Here is a 12525-nt window from a genome sequence, read left to right as displayed (position 1 = left end):
GAGTTTTATTTGTGCCTCTTTCCATTGTTTACCAAGGCCTGAATAGAAAATCCAGATCCCAAGATGCAGTGGTGCAGGTGGGCCGGAGGTTGGCGATCACACCTACCAAGACAGGTAGGAGGCGTGTCTTAATCTGTCCCAGAATAAAACTAAGTGGGGGAGAGGCGGTCTAAAGGGCAGAAGTAGAGATTGCACTTGTGTTAAAGACTTCAAAAATGTGCCTGCTAGTGCACCAGAAATGGAAACAAGTACATAATGAAGAAACAGTGTTGGGATGCTGACTTTCACATGTTGTACTGGAAGAGAAGGGATTTAAGTTTTCCACTATGGGATAATAATAATAGTTATTTTGGAGTTGTAGAGAGAGCCTGCATATTGCTGGTGGGGTAAACAATGTCAGAAGAAAAAAGCTTTTGGAATAAAAACTGGATGTAAATACAATTATTCTTTTTCTTTTTTTTTTTGCAAGCCTCATGTGGTTCGTGCTCAAGTTTCTAAAGCTACCTAGAGTGTTGGTCTCTTTTTCTGCCTGGGACAAATTTATTTATGGACAACACATATTCACCTGGAGCCACACGAACCACAATAATACAGCTGAAACAAACCTGATTTGCTGCCTTTTTCTGCCAAGGATGTGAGGACTGTTTCTGTAAATAGTCACACGTATTGACACAACTTTGAAGGAACGCAGAGGTCTTGGGTCTGGTGTTTTTTTGTGAGTGAGTGTGTATGTGTGTGTATTTGTTTCTTCACCATGCAGTCTGCTGGGCCGGAGATAGAGGACTCTTTCGACTTTCTTTTTAAAATCATCCTGGTTGGGGACTCAGATGTAGGGAAGACCTGTGTTGTTCAGAGCTTCAAGTCTGGAATCTTCATTGAGAAGCAGCAAAACACCATTGGGGTCGACTTTACTGTTCGTACCCTGGATATTGATGGCAAGAAGGTGAAGGTACGTGACATGCACTGTGCTTTGCATGAGACATAACAAATCACGTGTGATGTGAGGATATGGGATCACAGACACTAGGGATAATTCAAATGTGTATTTATTTATGTATTAACAGAAATATGAAAGTGTGAGTGAGATGTATCTGCCTGTTTACTCCTGTTAGTTAATAATTCCTTTGCTTGTTTCAGTTTATCAGTTTTTCAGAGGAGTGTCTAACTGTGTCATTCATATGTCATCATCTGTGTGTTAGCTTTCTGGGTGTGTTGATTGTAACTGCACGGGTGTGTTGTTATGCTAAGTGGGTTCGTATTGTCTTTAAGCAAGCTCTGGTCAAAAGACTGATCAGAGTTAAAATAACTGAAGAAGTTTATATTCAACCCTCATTCTTTAACCATTTGATTCATACTGGATTGATTTGTGCGTTATTGCAGATGCAGGTGTGGGACACAGCTGGACAGGAGCGTTTCCGCACCATAACTCAGAGTTACTACCGCAGTGCCCATGGGGCAATGGTGGCCTATGACATCACACGCCGCACAACATTTGAATCTGTTCCCCACTGGGTCCGGGAGGTAGAGCAGTTTGGAGCAGCCAGCGTGGTTGTGATACTCATTGGTAAGAAGAATGATAATTTGGGTTTATGTTGGATTTTAAACCTTAAAAACATATGTCATAGGTCAGAGCTGTAGCATTATGAACAAGTAAAGAAATCAACTACCCATTCACATACGTCGTTAATGTGTGATTTGTGGAGGTTTTATGTCTTTGGTTGTTGCACCTTGAGGTAGAGCTCTATATTAGGGAGAGCACACTGTGTAACAAAGTTTTACTTGTTTTTTTTTTTTTTGTAAGTGCTATTTCCTAATTGCTGATTGCTTGAGACAAAACTTTACTTTTGTGACCAGGACAGTGATCTTTTGAAATGTACCTATTTCTAATGGTAGACATTTTATTGACTTCAATTAAACAGGACAATAGTTGGCAGATCAATAATGAGGTCAGCTGTTAATAAGAGTCCTAGTTTTGTTGCCCTATTATTAATCCATTTACTTTTACTTATTATTCCATTCTCTGTTCATCACTACAGGTAATAAGTCAGACCTCCATGCTCAGAGGCAGGTGTTGTTTGAGGATGCGTGCACTCTGGCAGAAAATAACAGTGTGCTTGCTGCTCTGGAGACGTCAGCCAAGGAGGCCCAAAACGTGGAGGCAGCCTTTATCCTAATGGCCCGGGAGCTGCTGGCACGTAATGGCATGACTATCATAGACGAGGCTGCCCAAGATTCGTCTCAGTTTATCTTGAGCAGCAACTCACACCCAGTTCACGGCTCCGAGGCCTCAGATAAAAAGTGTGGATGCTGAAGGAACTGAAGTAACAGTTGTAAAAGAAAGTGTGTTTGACCAGATAAAGTTGGTTAGTTGTAGGATTTGTTGTATTCTGTGTGTGTGAATCTAAGTTTTATATTTGTTTTGACTTTTAATATTTATACCTTGAGTAGAATCAGTGTAAGAAAGGTTTTATATGATGGCTGCTTATCAAATGTAGTTTGTAATATTCATTGTTCCCAGATGAACTGCTGGTGAATGTGATAATGACTCATGTGTTACAAAGCACACTTCTGCTAAAGGACTCTGTACTAAGACTACAGTATACAGAATATTTCCACTGAACAAACGTGTGTGTGTCACATTTGTTTAATTGATATTTCCCACAGTATGGTTCATACATTACATTACCAGACTTGTACAGTTTTCATTTCAGTTTAAGTCGCCCACAAACAATGCCTCGTTACACCCGTCAGTTCCAAACATAACAAACAAACACTGTATGACATTTTCACTGGCATTGTGACTGTAATGAACTATTTCTCCCACATAAGTCTCATAATACAGACATACACATCAACCATCTGTTAAAATGTTTCTGTGTCACAGAAAAATAGCACCCTTTATATTTCTGATACTTTGTTTAATAGTGACATTCTCACAAAATGAGTGCTTTTCTTTCAACAACAACAACAAAAAAAACTAATGACCATACTCTTGATTAAGGTTAAAATTGAAAGTGATGAGGTACTAAACCTGACATCTGGCAACCTCTTCTCATAAGCATTAGTGGTTTCACCCTAGTTTAAAATTAATCAAGATGAAAAACACCAGTTAAAAAACAAATAAACAGCAGAACTGGTCTACATAAGACCAAGGTGCTTTTAATTAGCAAGGCAAGATGACCCTTTTAGGTAGACTGTTGTGCAAAGAATAACATTTTTAGCAGAACATTATGTCATATCGTCACAGACCAGCAGAGGTGACTTTTTAGTGCTCTTTCTGGATCAATAAGGATATTATTTTCAGCCTCTGGTGTAACTCTGTGTGAACAATGTCCCCAAACTCTCACAAAACTTGAGTTCTTAACAAATGTGCGCTATAAAAAAAGAGAAAGCTGATAATGATCGTGTTGCACATAACAAAGAGAGGACTGAAGTCCAGCTTGATGACCTTAAGTATGCACAGGAGGTTGGGCCACTACAAACAATGATAAGTGTGTTATTCATGAAGAATAAAAAAAAAAGCAGCAGTATGCAACACACGAACATACATGACAACTTAAAATATCAGTGACCATCGTATAATTAGTGCTAAAACAGCATATTGTTGCTTTTTGGAGCAGATCCTATAGCTCTTAATAAAAACCTAGAAGGACTCGCCACCAAAGCGGCTACATCTCCCCTGTCATAAACAAGGGCACAAGTAGAAAAAATACACTCTCTATAAGCTTCTGCTACTGCCAATTAAGGGCTGTTAGAGCTGGACAGATATGAGACAGAGCCCAGGTGCTCAGCCTACTCCAGCGGCCAGCCCTCCTGCTGGAACACCAACTCTACCGCCTCCTTTACATCCTGCACCACGAAGGACGGCTGTGTGAGGCTGGGGTCAAAGCGAAAGTCCCTGTGGCCATGGAAAATACGCTGCTCGGTGACGGTCTGTGTTGTGTCTGAGGGCAGTTCCTGCTGGTCTCTGCTGTACACTCCTGTACACACCAGGATGGAGCTGCACCTCTCAGGGAGATCCTCCTCTGCCCCGTACGCACTCGATGCTCCGCCTAGTTCTGCTGATGTCATTTTAGGGACATCATCAACAGTTTCTGCCAGGGGTTCTGCTCCTCCTCCACCACTCTTAGCTTGCATCTGGGCCTTAGTGTGCAGAGAAGCCTGGAGGTAGCGGTTGTAGAGATTGGCGCCATATATGTCAGCCATGGGGTTATCTCTAAAAATAAGAGGTGAGTGGGCAAAGAACATATTAAAAGGAGGTTTTAGTTGAACTACATATCAATGCCTTTTTGTTAGAAAAAAACAGATAAACAACAGTGTCAAATGTGGGTCCAAAGTGAAGAGATGTCACTCACCCTATAGCATAGAGTGTCTTCACAGGCGTGCTCCAGCCAAGTCTCTCAGCCTGCTGTCTGATCAGCAGCTCAGCATAGTTATAAGTCACCACACTGGGTTTACCAATCAGAGCCTCGTACTTCAGATCATGGCCAGTCACCTTCTTGTAAAGGCTCTCTAAGCACACCAGGAACATACCGTGTCCAAACCTGTGAGACAGGGACAACAGTGCAGTAATATTGTGAGATATGGATAAATGTGTGCAGGGTGACATGGTGAACACATTTAAATAAAGCACACATGTACTGTACCTGGGATTCTTGGCCTCAGCCATCCACAGCAGGTCCATGTTACAGGCCAGCACTGGGATGTGAGGGTAGTGCATTGAACTCCAGGGATTGTCTGGGTTTCCGTTGGTTAGTAGGACATCGACGATGAGCTGGAGGTTGGTCTCCCATCTGATTGGCTCGCCAAATAAGATGACAGCTGTAAGAAGAAACAGGTGTAGAAAACAGTCATAACAGTGTTCATTATACATTTTAATATCAGTTGTTTAGAGTCACACGTAAGGCCACATTGTTGTAATGCGTGTGGAAACATACCGTCTATTGGCCGTAAACCTTTGGTGGGTGGAATCTGTAACATATTATACAGACTCGGTGAGGTGTCTTACTCATCTGCATATAATCATATATTTGCATTTAAAGTAAAACTTACACTGTCTTTGGGCCTTCTATTGTGATCCACAACATCCAAAATAGGATACGCCTCTCTGAGTTTATCTATAGTAACAACATCCTGAAAGCCCAGGCTGAAGTTTAGTGGGTTAAGTCAAACACAAGTTAGCAGGAGGTGCTAGCCACGAAACACATGTGATGTAAATGCTTCCATCTATCAAAAAGATCACAAATGCCAGCTGTTGGCAATCTTTAAACTGTTTTTATATAGCTATAATTTATAAAGAATTTTATATTGTCGATCAATTATCTATCACCTATATTTTTTGCCTTAGACCAGATTACTCATAGCCCAGTTTTACTCACATCTGACTGATTCAGTAGTTTAAATTAATTAATTCAAATTAATGACAAACCCCAGATGATTAAAAAGAAAAACTCCCACAAACTAACAGAACATAGAGTAAATCTGTGAAAAAGCCTCAGTGAACCTGTCAGCCAGCAAAGGGAACAAAGGGTACAAAGATCAACTACTGATAAAAGTGGAGCAAAAATACATTGAATAAACAGAACAGGTAGACTTTTAAAAGGTCAACGTGCAGAGGGAGTGCACGAGTCATTGATTTCAGACAGGATACTTGTGAGCCACCTCCTCAACAGGACCCTGTCCCGAGACCAGTACGCACATTTTGTGGAACTGGGTGAACATTCGCAAAGGACTGTGGGACAACATCACCTGGTCCGGAGACACCTGAGGTAAGGAGGGAAGGAGAAGAACAAGAAATAACATAAAGCAAGCAGAGAATAAAAACACAATGGTTTAAAAAGTGTTCAGCTTTACCTCCACCTCCAGCAGATGTGACAGATGCTCAGCTTTGGTCTGCCTCATACAGTTCCCAGCATTGGTGACAAACACCACAGGCACCTTGTATTTCCCATTGCGGTCGACCAGGTTTCTGAAGCACTGCTTGGCTGCAGGGATGAGTGTCCTGCCCCGCACCAGTACCCCATCTATGTCAAAGAGGAGCCCAAAAGAGTTGGGGCCCTGTCGAGGAGGGATCTGGGCCAGAGAGTTGTAACCCAGACAAGAGATTGTTCATTAACTGGCTGAGCGGTTGTAATGATGTCCTCACTTCAGACACATGGAGCAGCCCGAAACTTTGTTCCCAGAATAACTCACTGATTAATAAATGAGCTGAATAAGATAGTAATTACTGTGGTTGTTAAAGTGTTAATGTGATATTAAAACATGGATATGTATTGTTTAAAGACTTGAAAGGATGTGAACCTACCCTGTAATCCTTATCTTCGAGTGGATCTATTCATATCTATTCTATTCCTGAGGATTTTACCTTTAAATTAACAGTAATCACCCCTGTGCATGTGTGTGCATGTGTGTGTGTGCTGCGAATAGTTTCAGTGTTAAATTTCTTAAACCATTTCACATGAAAGAAGAGGAAGACACAAATAAGTACAACAGCTATTATAACACAAAAGTTATTATCTTCACTCACCTTCATCTTAATCTAAATAAAGTTTAGATAAAGTTTGAATAAAGTATTGACTTACATTGCTATAATTTCTTGAGGTCAAAGACGAGGTGTTCGCTTGTTTTGCTGCTCCCTCACAGCTTGATTTCAGCAGCTGCCAGCCGATGTTTAAAGACCTTATTCTCTGCATTTCTCTCTTTCTGTGTTCGTGTAAAAGCCGGCGGGAAATCAAGCGTTAAATAAATCAAACAGCTGAGCTAACGGTGCCCATAATCTGCTGCTATCTCTTCATACTGCCATCATAACAGCAAAGCCATGTACTATGACAGTCGCCGCGCATGCGCAGAGTCGCAAGAACGGGACAAACTCCATCCAATTTTTATTCCACCCGCATTCTCTGAAGACCCTCCCCACTATGCCTCTGATAGGCTAGTATTAGTTACCTTCATTGATTAGGTAGTTCAGGGGCCTATTGGGTTCTAGGTTAGGGTAGGAATAACAGGGTAAGCCAATCAGAGGCAGGTTAGGGGCGGGCTCTGCAGAATTCGGGTACAAAAAAACACTCACAAATCCCGATTTCTACTCACCGGAAACACTGCAGGCACTTTTGTGGAAATGAAACTGAATCACTCATCTCTTTCAAAATTGAAACTTTATCCGAGTGGTAAAAAGATCATTTCATCATACTTTAGCTGTGAATATTATTAACGATTTTTAACGTGTCATATGTTTACCATGTCCCCCTCAGCATTTTACATATTTGATAAACAAATAACGACATTTACACAATTAAAATGTCATTACTATATTTTTGAAAATACATAGAATTGAATCAGCATTATTTAATTTTATTCTATTACTTAGTTGTACATATTTGTTTCTCTTTATTGTCCTTGCTATTTTATACTTCACACTTCACATACAATGGACATAGTTTGTCAAATTTAGTTTAGTTATACATCAAAAGGGATAAGGTCATGATTCGAATAGACAGTAATATGTAGGAAATATGAGAAAAATACATAATATGAGAGAAATGCCATAATGAAGTTAGCTTTTCACCAGCCAAGTCTATTTTTTAAGATTTTCAGTTTAAGTTTTGATATTTTTGTCTTTGTTTGATAGTTGTAAAGTAAGACAGAAATCACAATGGACTTCTTTATACAATGTGTCTGAGAACCCTAACCTATCAACAGGTTTACAAGTCTTTTCTGACCCTGAACATTCAACAATGAAGTGGGGAAAAGCATGTGTTCAGTTTATGTTGGCTGCGACAGCTTTATAGTACATGTGTTACAGCCTATGCATCTACTGTTCTGTTAATAAAAAAGGCATATATGAATGCAGGAGGGATGTTAGAGTTTTGTTATTTTGTTTTGATTGAGTTGCTTTGAAACATACAGCATAGGATACAGCATAATAGTCTTTTTAAACAGTATATTGAGTGTCTGGTTAAGGATTTTTTTAAACTTTCTACAAATAATGATTGAATTTCAATATTAATATATAGACATTAGATGAGCTGCAATTACCTCTTCTTACCAAGACTATGAAAAGTGTGTTTTGTTGGGAACTTTTCAGAAATCTTTTCAGAATGAAAAAAAAAAAAGTTACTGAAACAAAAGACAAATCTTTATTGGTACAACATTTTTAAAAAGCTGAACAAAATACAAATAACATTCAGTCCAAGTTTCATCATTAAACACAGAAGCACAAACACACACGACTGGAATGAAGCTTACAAATTACACAAAAATGATCACAATGCAATCCTCAGCTAAATCGCAGCTCGTTTTCCAGTCCATATATTTTAGCCTTCAGTGCCATTAGCTCACCCTGAACCTTCTTTGTTCTAGTATTGGTCTGACGTACTTCATGGAGAATAGCCAGGTCCTGGTTGGGCCCAACATTCAGGGTTACCTGGAACACAAAACAAGTATATCTCAGTGAATACATATATACTGTTAAAACTGTTATGAGTATGAAAGGTTGAGGGGATAATTGTGAAATGATTTCTCATTTTCATTTACTTCTACATCACAGGCTGTTGACATGATCTGTGTTGAGATACTTGAAGTCTACTGGGAAATATCTTTGTCTTTTACCTTGATGAGCTGTTTTTCTACATCTTTAAGTTTCTGTCTGAGGTGCTTCAGGTCAGTCTTAAAGCCCTCCACCTCCATGACCCTCCTCTTCTCCAATGCCTCATATCGCTGAGTCATTAACTGAAGACGTTTGGCCATTTTGTCTGAACGCTCCTGCACACACAAAGAATTATTTATTGAAAATATTAATAACAAGAAATTTGGAGACTGTGATAAAATATAGTTAATCAAATAAAAGGGTTTTACGGACGGAAGAATCAATCAAACAAGGGTACCTTGAATATTTCCCTGCCCACGTCGCCCTCCTCTCTGATTTGGGACAGTTCTGTCTCCAGAGTAATACACTGTTCCCTGTACATCTCAGCCAGGCGGTGGGCTTGCTTCAGATCCTCCTGCATTACCTGATAAAATAAGATGATGAGATAAAAACTTCAAAAAAACTCCACAGCAAAAAGAGCCTTTGGTTTTCTTTATTAAGGACAAAGGTCATCCGTATTTGCATGCCTTTACTGTAGCTTAGCAGGAAGAATTTCTCAAGATGTGTAATTAACATATAGAGATTACCTTCAGCTCTTCCTTGTGTGTGTGATGTGACTCTGGCGGGGGTCGAGGGATCAGCAGAGCCGTGCTGCTGCTGGGCTGCCACGTTCGCCCCAGCTCAGGAGCAGCAGACACGGACTTCCTCAGACGGTTGTGGCATGAGTCCAGCTCCCTTAGCAACCGGTCCTTCTCCACCATCCAGCTCTTCTCATGAGCCCGTGAGTCAAACTTTAGTTGTAAGAAATCTCTGGTGCTTTCATACAACAGGTTCTGGGTGTGCTGGAGCCTGAGGTGTCAATTATGAGAGGGAGTTAGAATTGAAAATACACTCAGCTATAGGTTGTACAGTAGTATTTAACATCTAAAATTATGTCTAAACAACTATAAAAGACATCAGACCTCATGAACAGTAGGAGACTCACTTGTCTGTCAAAGCTGTGATGCGCTGCTGGTCTCTCTGCTGTTGTGCTTGTGCCTCCTCTGTTTTAATCCGTCGATCTTCCAGCAGAGACTCAACCTGCTCTTTGGCCAGACGGGTTTGTTCCTCCATCTGAGCCTGCAGCGCCTCCACCTGGGAATGTGAAAAACAGAATATTCACAATTAAAGCTCATGTCTAAAACCAGGTGAATACAGACAAGCAGCAAAAGGAAAACCAAAATATTTAAAAAAAAAAAACAGTTGTAGTTGTTTTATAAAACATTTTAACAGTTAACAACAAAAGTTGGTGAGAGACGATGGTACCTAAATCCAATTATATGTATCCAGTAAGTCCCTTACCTGTAGTAACAGAGTCTGGTTGTCGTTCTTGTATTGTTCCAAACTCTCTCCATTTACACCATCTGCTAATTTTGCTCGCCTACTGTTCTCTACTCAGACAGACATGAAATAAAAGTGGTAGAGTGAGAGGAACAGTTTGGGCAATTATTTCAACAAACCTTGTTTTCAATGCTTGACTTTCACATACCCAATTTTTTGTCTAATTATTTTTTAAAGCAAGAATAACAATAAAAGATAAATATTAATATTTCCATCTCTATTACAATTTTGAAATACTATTATTAGATGTGGCATCTGCAAAAAAGTCTTTTCAAACCTTTCCTGGTTGCAGCAGGTCTCAACTTTGCTGGCCTGAGATTGAGATGTTCCTCAGATCTGGACTCAAGGTTCTGCTGTGTGACAGAGACCTGAAATATAATCATGAGATATAATTTGTTGTGGAAATACATTCAACCCAGCTGATTTTTTATCTGACCTATTTGCACAAATCAAAACTTATTCAGATATTTTGACTTGTAATGGCAGAAAAACACAGGTGTAATAATATTAATATTATTACAGCCTCTTTTCCATTGATGTGTGCCAGTAAGTCATGTCAGTAAGCCAGCATGCACAGTACCAGGGCTCTGAATCTGATACACCTACATATAACACAGTCATCATTACGGTTGTTCATTGCACATTGGTGTTTGAGAGGTCGCAACATCTGCTGAGAGAAAGGTCTATGATGATGTAAATGTGTACCTTGTGAGGGGGTTCCCGGTGGAAATATGTGATCTCTCCAGCATCAGGACCCACCAGGGCAAGAAGGTGCTGGATTTTCTTCCTGTCCTCCAGCTCTCTGTAAAACAGCAAACAGATAATAATAACATGTATGTTGGCAGAAGTATTATGGAGTAATAATGGCATTAAAAAAAAACTTTTTCACAGAGGACACTGACACATCACAGAAGAAAAAGCAGAGGTGTAAATAATGATGCCAGTGATAGTCTGCACATGCCCAAACAGACATGAGAAGAAATGGATGTACCATCAGTATGTAAGGGGCTTTCAATACTCAGAGGCTGTATTCGTAACCATCAATCACGTACAAATGACGAACGCAGTCTGCACTAAAACTACAGTGAGTCATGTCAGTGAGAAAGCTTGGACTATGCCCATCTAAATGCAATGCAACCCTTACAAATCTGTGCTTTGCCTGCTAAGAAATGTTTAAACACGTACAGTCAAGAATTGCTCTTTCGGTTGCTAGGATTTCATTATCAACCATGCACCCACCTGATCTTTAGTCGGTCATTCTCTGCATAAAGCCGCAGAGACTGTTCTCGCTCTTGGAAAAGATAAACCTGCATGTCGCTCAGTGCGTTTTGCAGCTCTGTGATCTCTCCTTCACGCTGTCGTATGTCCCACTGTAGTTTATGCTGAGAGGATATCGGGGTGTAGAGAGAAGATTATATAACACATGAAAATATACTCTGGCATACCCCAAAATCTATGTCATACACAATGACTCCTCTTAGTATCTCACCTGGTCTTCTGTGATGCCTTTGTATTTGTCCAACATCTGCAGCAGCTCATTGTGTTCTCCGTCAAACTGGGCGATTTTCTGTCTGTAGAACTCCAGAAGTTCCCTGGATGGGCGCAGATACGCCAGACGCTCGTGGATGGGGGGAAGTGGGGGGTCAGGGTCCTGACCAGGAGTACGACTGTTGGCTCTGTAGTTTAGAAAAATACTTTGAGGAGCCATTTGGAGGAGAATACTTCTGCATACCAGTCCATTACCATCCACATATTCCATATTTGAGTTGGTCACCCTGTGTTCAAGCTAATCATAAAACTATAAGACCTACAGTTGAAGGAAATACGATTTTAAATGTCTTCTAGTCTACAGCAACTCTAGAATCAACTGAAAATTTTGTAGCCAGGCATATAAATCCACTTAAGAAGTAATCCCGAATCAAAGTGGGATAAGATTTAGGACTATAACAGCGGGAGACCAGACAGGCAAAATAAATCCAAGAATCAGTTAGAGTCATTAAAGTTAAAGAAGGATATTCTTCATCACATCCGACACTCTCAGACCTATGGCAACTTTTCTCTTGCAGAAAGTCCACAAAAATGTTGAATTATGAGGTTTACCTGTGTGCCGCTGCATCTTTTGTTGGAGATCCCATCCCAGCACAAAACACTGAAAAGAAGAGTAAAAAATTAGACTTGTCCACACTCACTGGAAATAAAAATGGCTGTAATCACTACTGGAAACAAGTTTTTATGCCGCAGGTCTAGCATTCACATACTTTTTTTTTTTTTAAAGAGTGCACATACAAAATTGAGCTATGCATGAAGGGAAGACCATTACTACATTACAGTTACTAATATGTTTACAGTAAAGTAAAGGTTTGTTTCCCAATGAAGAATTACCGGTGAAATCTTATGGTTATGTGAACTTCTTTCTTTCTTTCTAACAGAATCAACTTATTGAACCTTGATAAAATATGAACAAATCAATGATGTGTGGTTAACTTTAACTTCGAATTATTTAAATGATCTCATAATCAGCTGATGACTTCTTAATTGTTTCATTGTTTGGTTAGCTCATT

The 12525-nt window shown here is 39.9% G+C and overlaps 3 protein-coding genes across 4 annotated transcripts; 1 reads left to right on the top strand and 2 right to left on the bottom strand.

Moving 5' to 3' along the window:
• Positions 1 to 63: 63 nt before the first annotated feature.
• Positions 64 to 2475, top strand: LOC128358652 (ras-related protein Rab-19). Its single transcript, XM_053318995.1, has 4 exons — positions 64 to 114; positions 761 to 949; positions 1381 to 1564; positions 2037 to 2475. Exons 1-4 carry the CDS (start codon positions 64 to 66, stop codon positions 2309 to 2311), a joined length of 699 nt encoding a protein of 232 aa, XP_053174970.1. The 3' UTR covers positions 2312 to 2475.
• A 153-nt stretch (positions 2476 to 2628) lies between these two features.
• Positions 2629 to 6811, bottom strand: hdhd5 (haloacid dehalogenase like hydrolase domain containing 5). 2 transcript variants are annotated; one of them, XM_053319501.1, is made up of 8 exons: positions 6582 to 6811; positions 5854 to 6072; positions 5651 to 5763; positions 5053 to 5146; positions 4938 to 4971; positions 4647 to 4821; positions 4356 to 4544; positions 2629 to 4216 (listed from the first exon to the last, which is right to left on the bottom strand). In XM_053319501.1, the coding sequence occupies exons 1-8, from the start codon at positions 6690 to 6692 to the stop codon at positions 3793 to 3795; spliced, it is 1359 nt and encodes a 452-aa protein (XP_053175476.1). In that variant the 5' UTR covers positions 6693 to 6811; the 3' UTR covers positions 2629 to 3792. The 2 variants fall into 2 exon arrangements, with proteins under 2 accessions (XP_053175476.1, XP_053175478.1); XM_053319503.1 differs by having other exon boundaries at positions 5854 to 6057.
• A 1307-nt stretch (positions 6812 to 8118) lies between these two features.
• On the bottom strand, positions 8119 to 12099 carry ccdc77 (coiled-coil domain containing 77). Its single transcript, XM_053319948.1, has 11 exons — positions 12065 to 12099; positions 11454 to 11640; positions 11204 to 11346; positions 10670 to 10766; positions 10242 to 10332; positions 9926 to 10014; positions 9570 to 9718; positions 9172 to 9433; positions 8883 to 9008; positions 8608 to 8760; positions 8119 to 8422 (listed from the first exon to the last, which is right to left on the bottom strand). The coding sequence occupies exons 1-11, from the start codon at positions 12097 to 12099 to the stop codon at positions 8276 to 8278; spliced, it is 1479 nt and encodes a 492-aa protein (XP_053175923.1). The 3' UTR covers positions 8119 to 8275.
• Positions 12100 to 12525: the final 426 nt, after the last annotated feature.

This window comes from Scomber japonicus, chromosome 5 (assembly GCF_027409825.1).
Source record: "Scomber japonicus isolate fScoJap1 chromosome 5, fScoJap1.pri, whole genome shotgun sequence".
Lineage (NCBI taxonomy): Eukaryota > Metazoa > Chordata > Actinopteri > Scombriformes > Scombridae > Scomber > Scomber japonicus.
Note: the sequence above shows the minus strand (reverse complement) of the source record. Positions and strands in the feature narration are given on the sequence as shown.

Excerpts from the sequence above, each read along its gene's own strand:
- LOC128358652 (XM_053318995.1), top strand. The coding sequence starts at position 64 with ATGCAGTGGTGCAGGTGGGCCGGAGGTTGGCGATCACACCTACCAAGA. Across the intron at positions 115-760 it reads GATCACACCTACCAAGACAG|TCTGCTGGGCCGGAGATAGA; the intron begins GTAGGAGGCGTG and ends TTCACCATGCAG. Across the intron at positions 950-1,380 it reads TTGATGGCAAGAAGGTGAAG|ATGCAGGTGTGGGACACAGC; the intron begins GTACGTGACATG and ends GCGTTATTGCAG.
- hdhd5 (XM_053319501.1), bottom strand. The coding sequence starts at position 6,692 with ATGCAGAGAATAAGGTCTTTAAACATCGGCTGGCAGCTGCTGAAATCA. Across the intron at positions 5,147-5,650 it reads GTTGAGGAGGTGGCTCACAA|CCTGGGCTTTCAGGATGTTG; the intron begins GTATCCTGTCTG and ends ACTAAACTTCAG. Across the intron at positions 4,972-5,052 it reads ATAGAAGGCCCAAAGACAGT|ATTCCACCCACCAAAGGTTT; the intron begins GTAAGTTTTACT and ends AATATGTTACAG.
- ccdc77 (XM_053319948.1), bottom strand. The coding sequence starts at position 12,099 with ATGGGATCTCCAACAAAAGATGCAGCGGCACACAG. Across the intron at positions 10,333-10,669 it reads ACCGGGAACCCCCTCACAAG|GTCTCTGTCACACAGCAGAA; the intron begins GTACACATTTAC and ends ATTATATTTCAG. Across the intron at positions 9,434-9,569 it reads ATCACAGCTTTGACAGACAA|GCTCCAGCACACCCAGAACC; the intron begins GTGAGTCTCCTA and ends TTGACACCTCAG.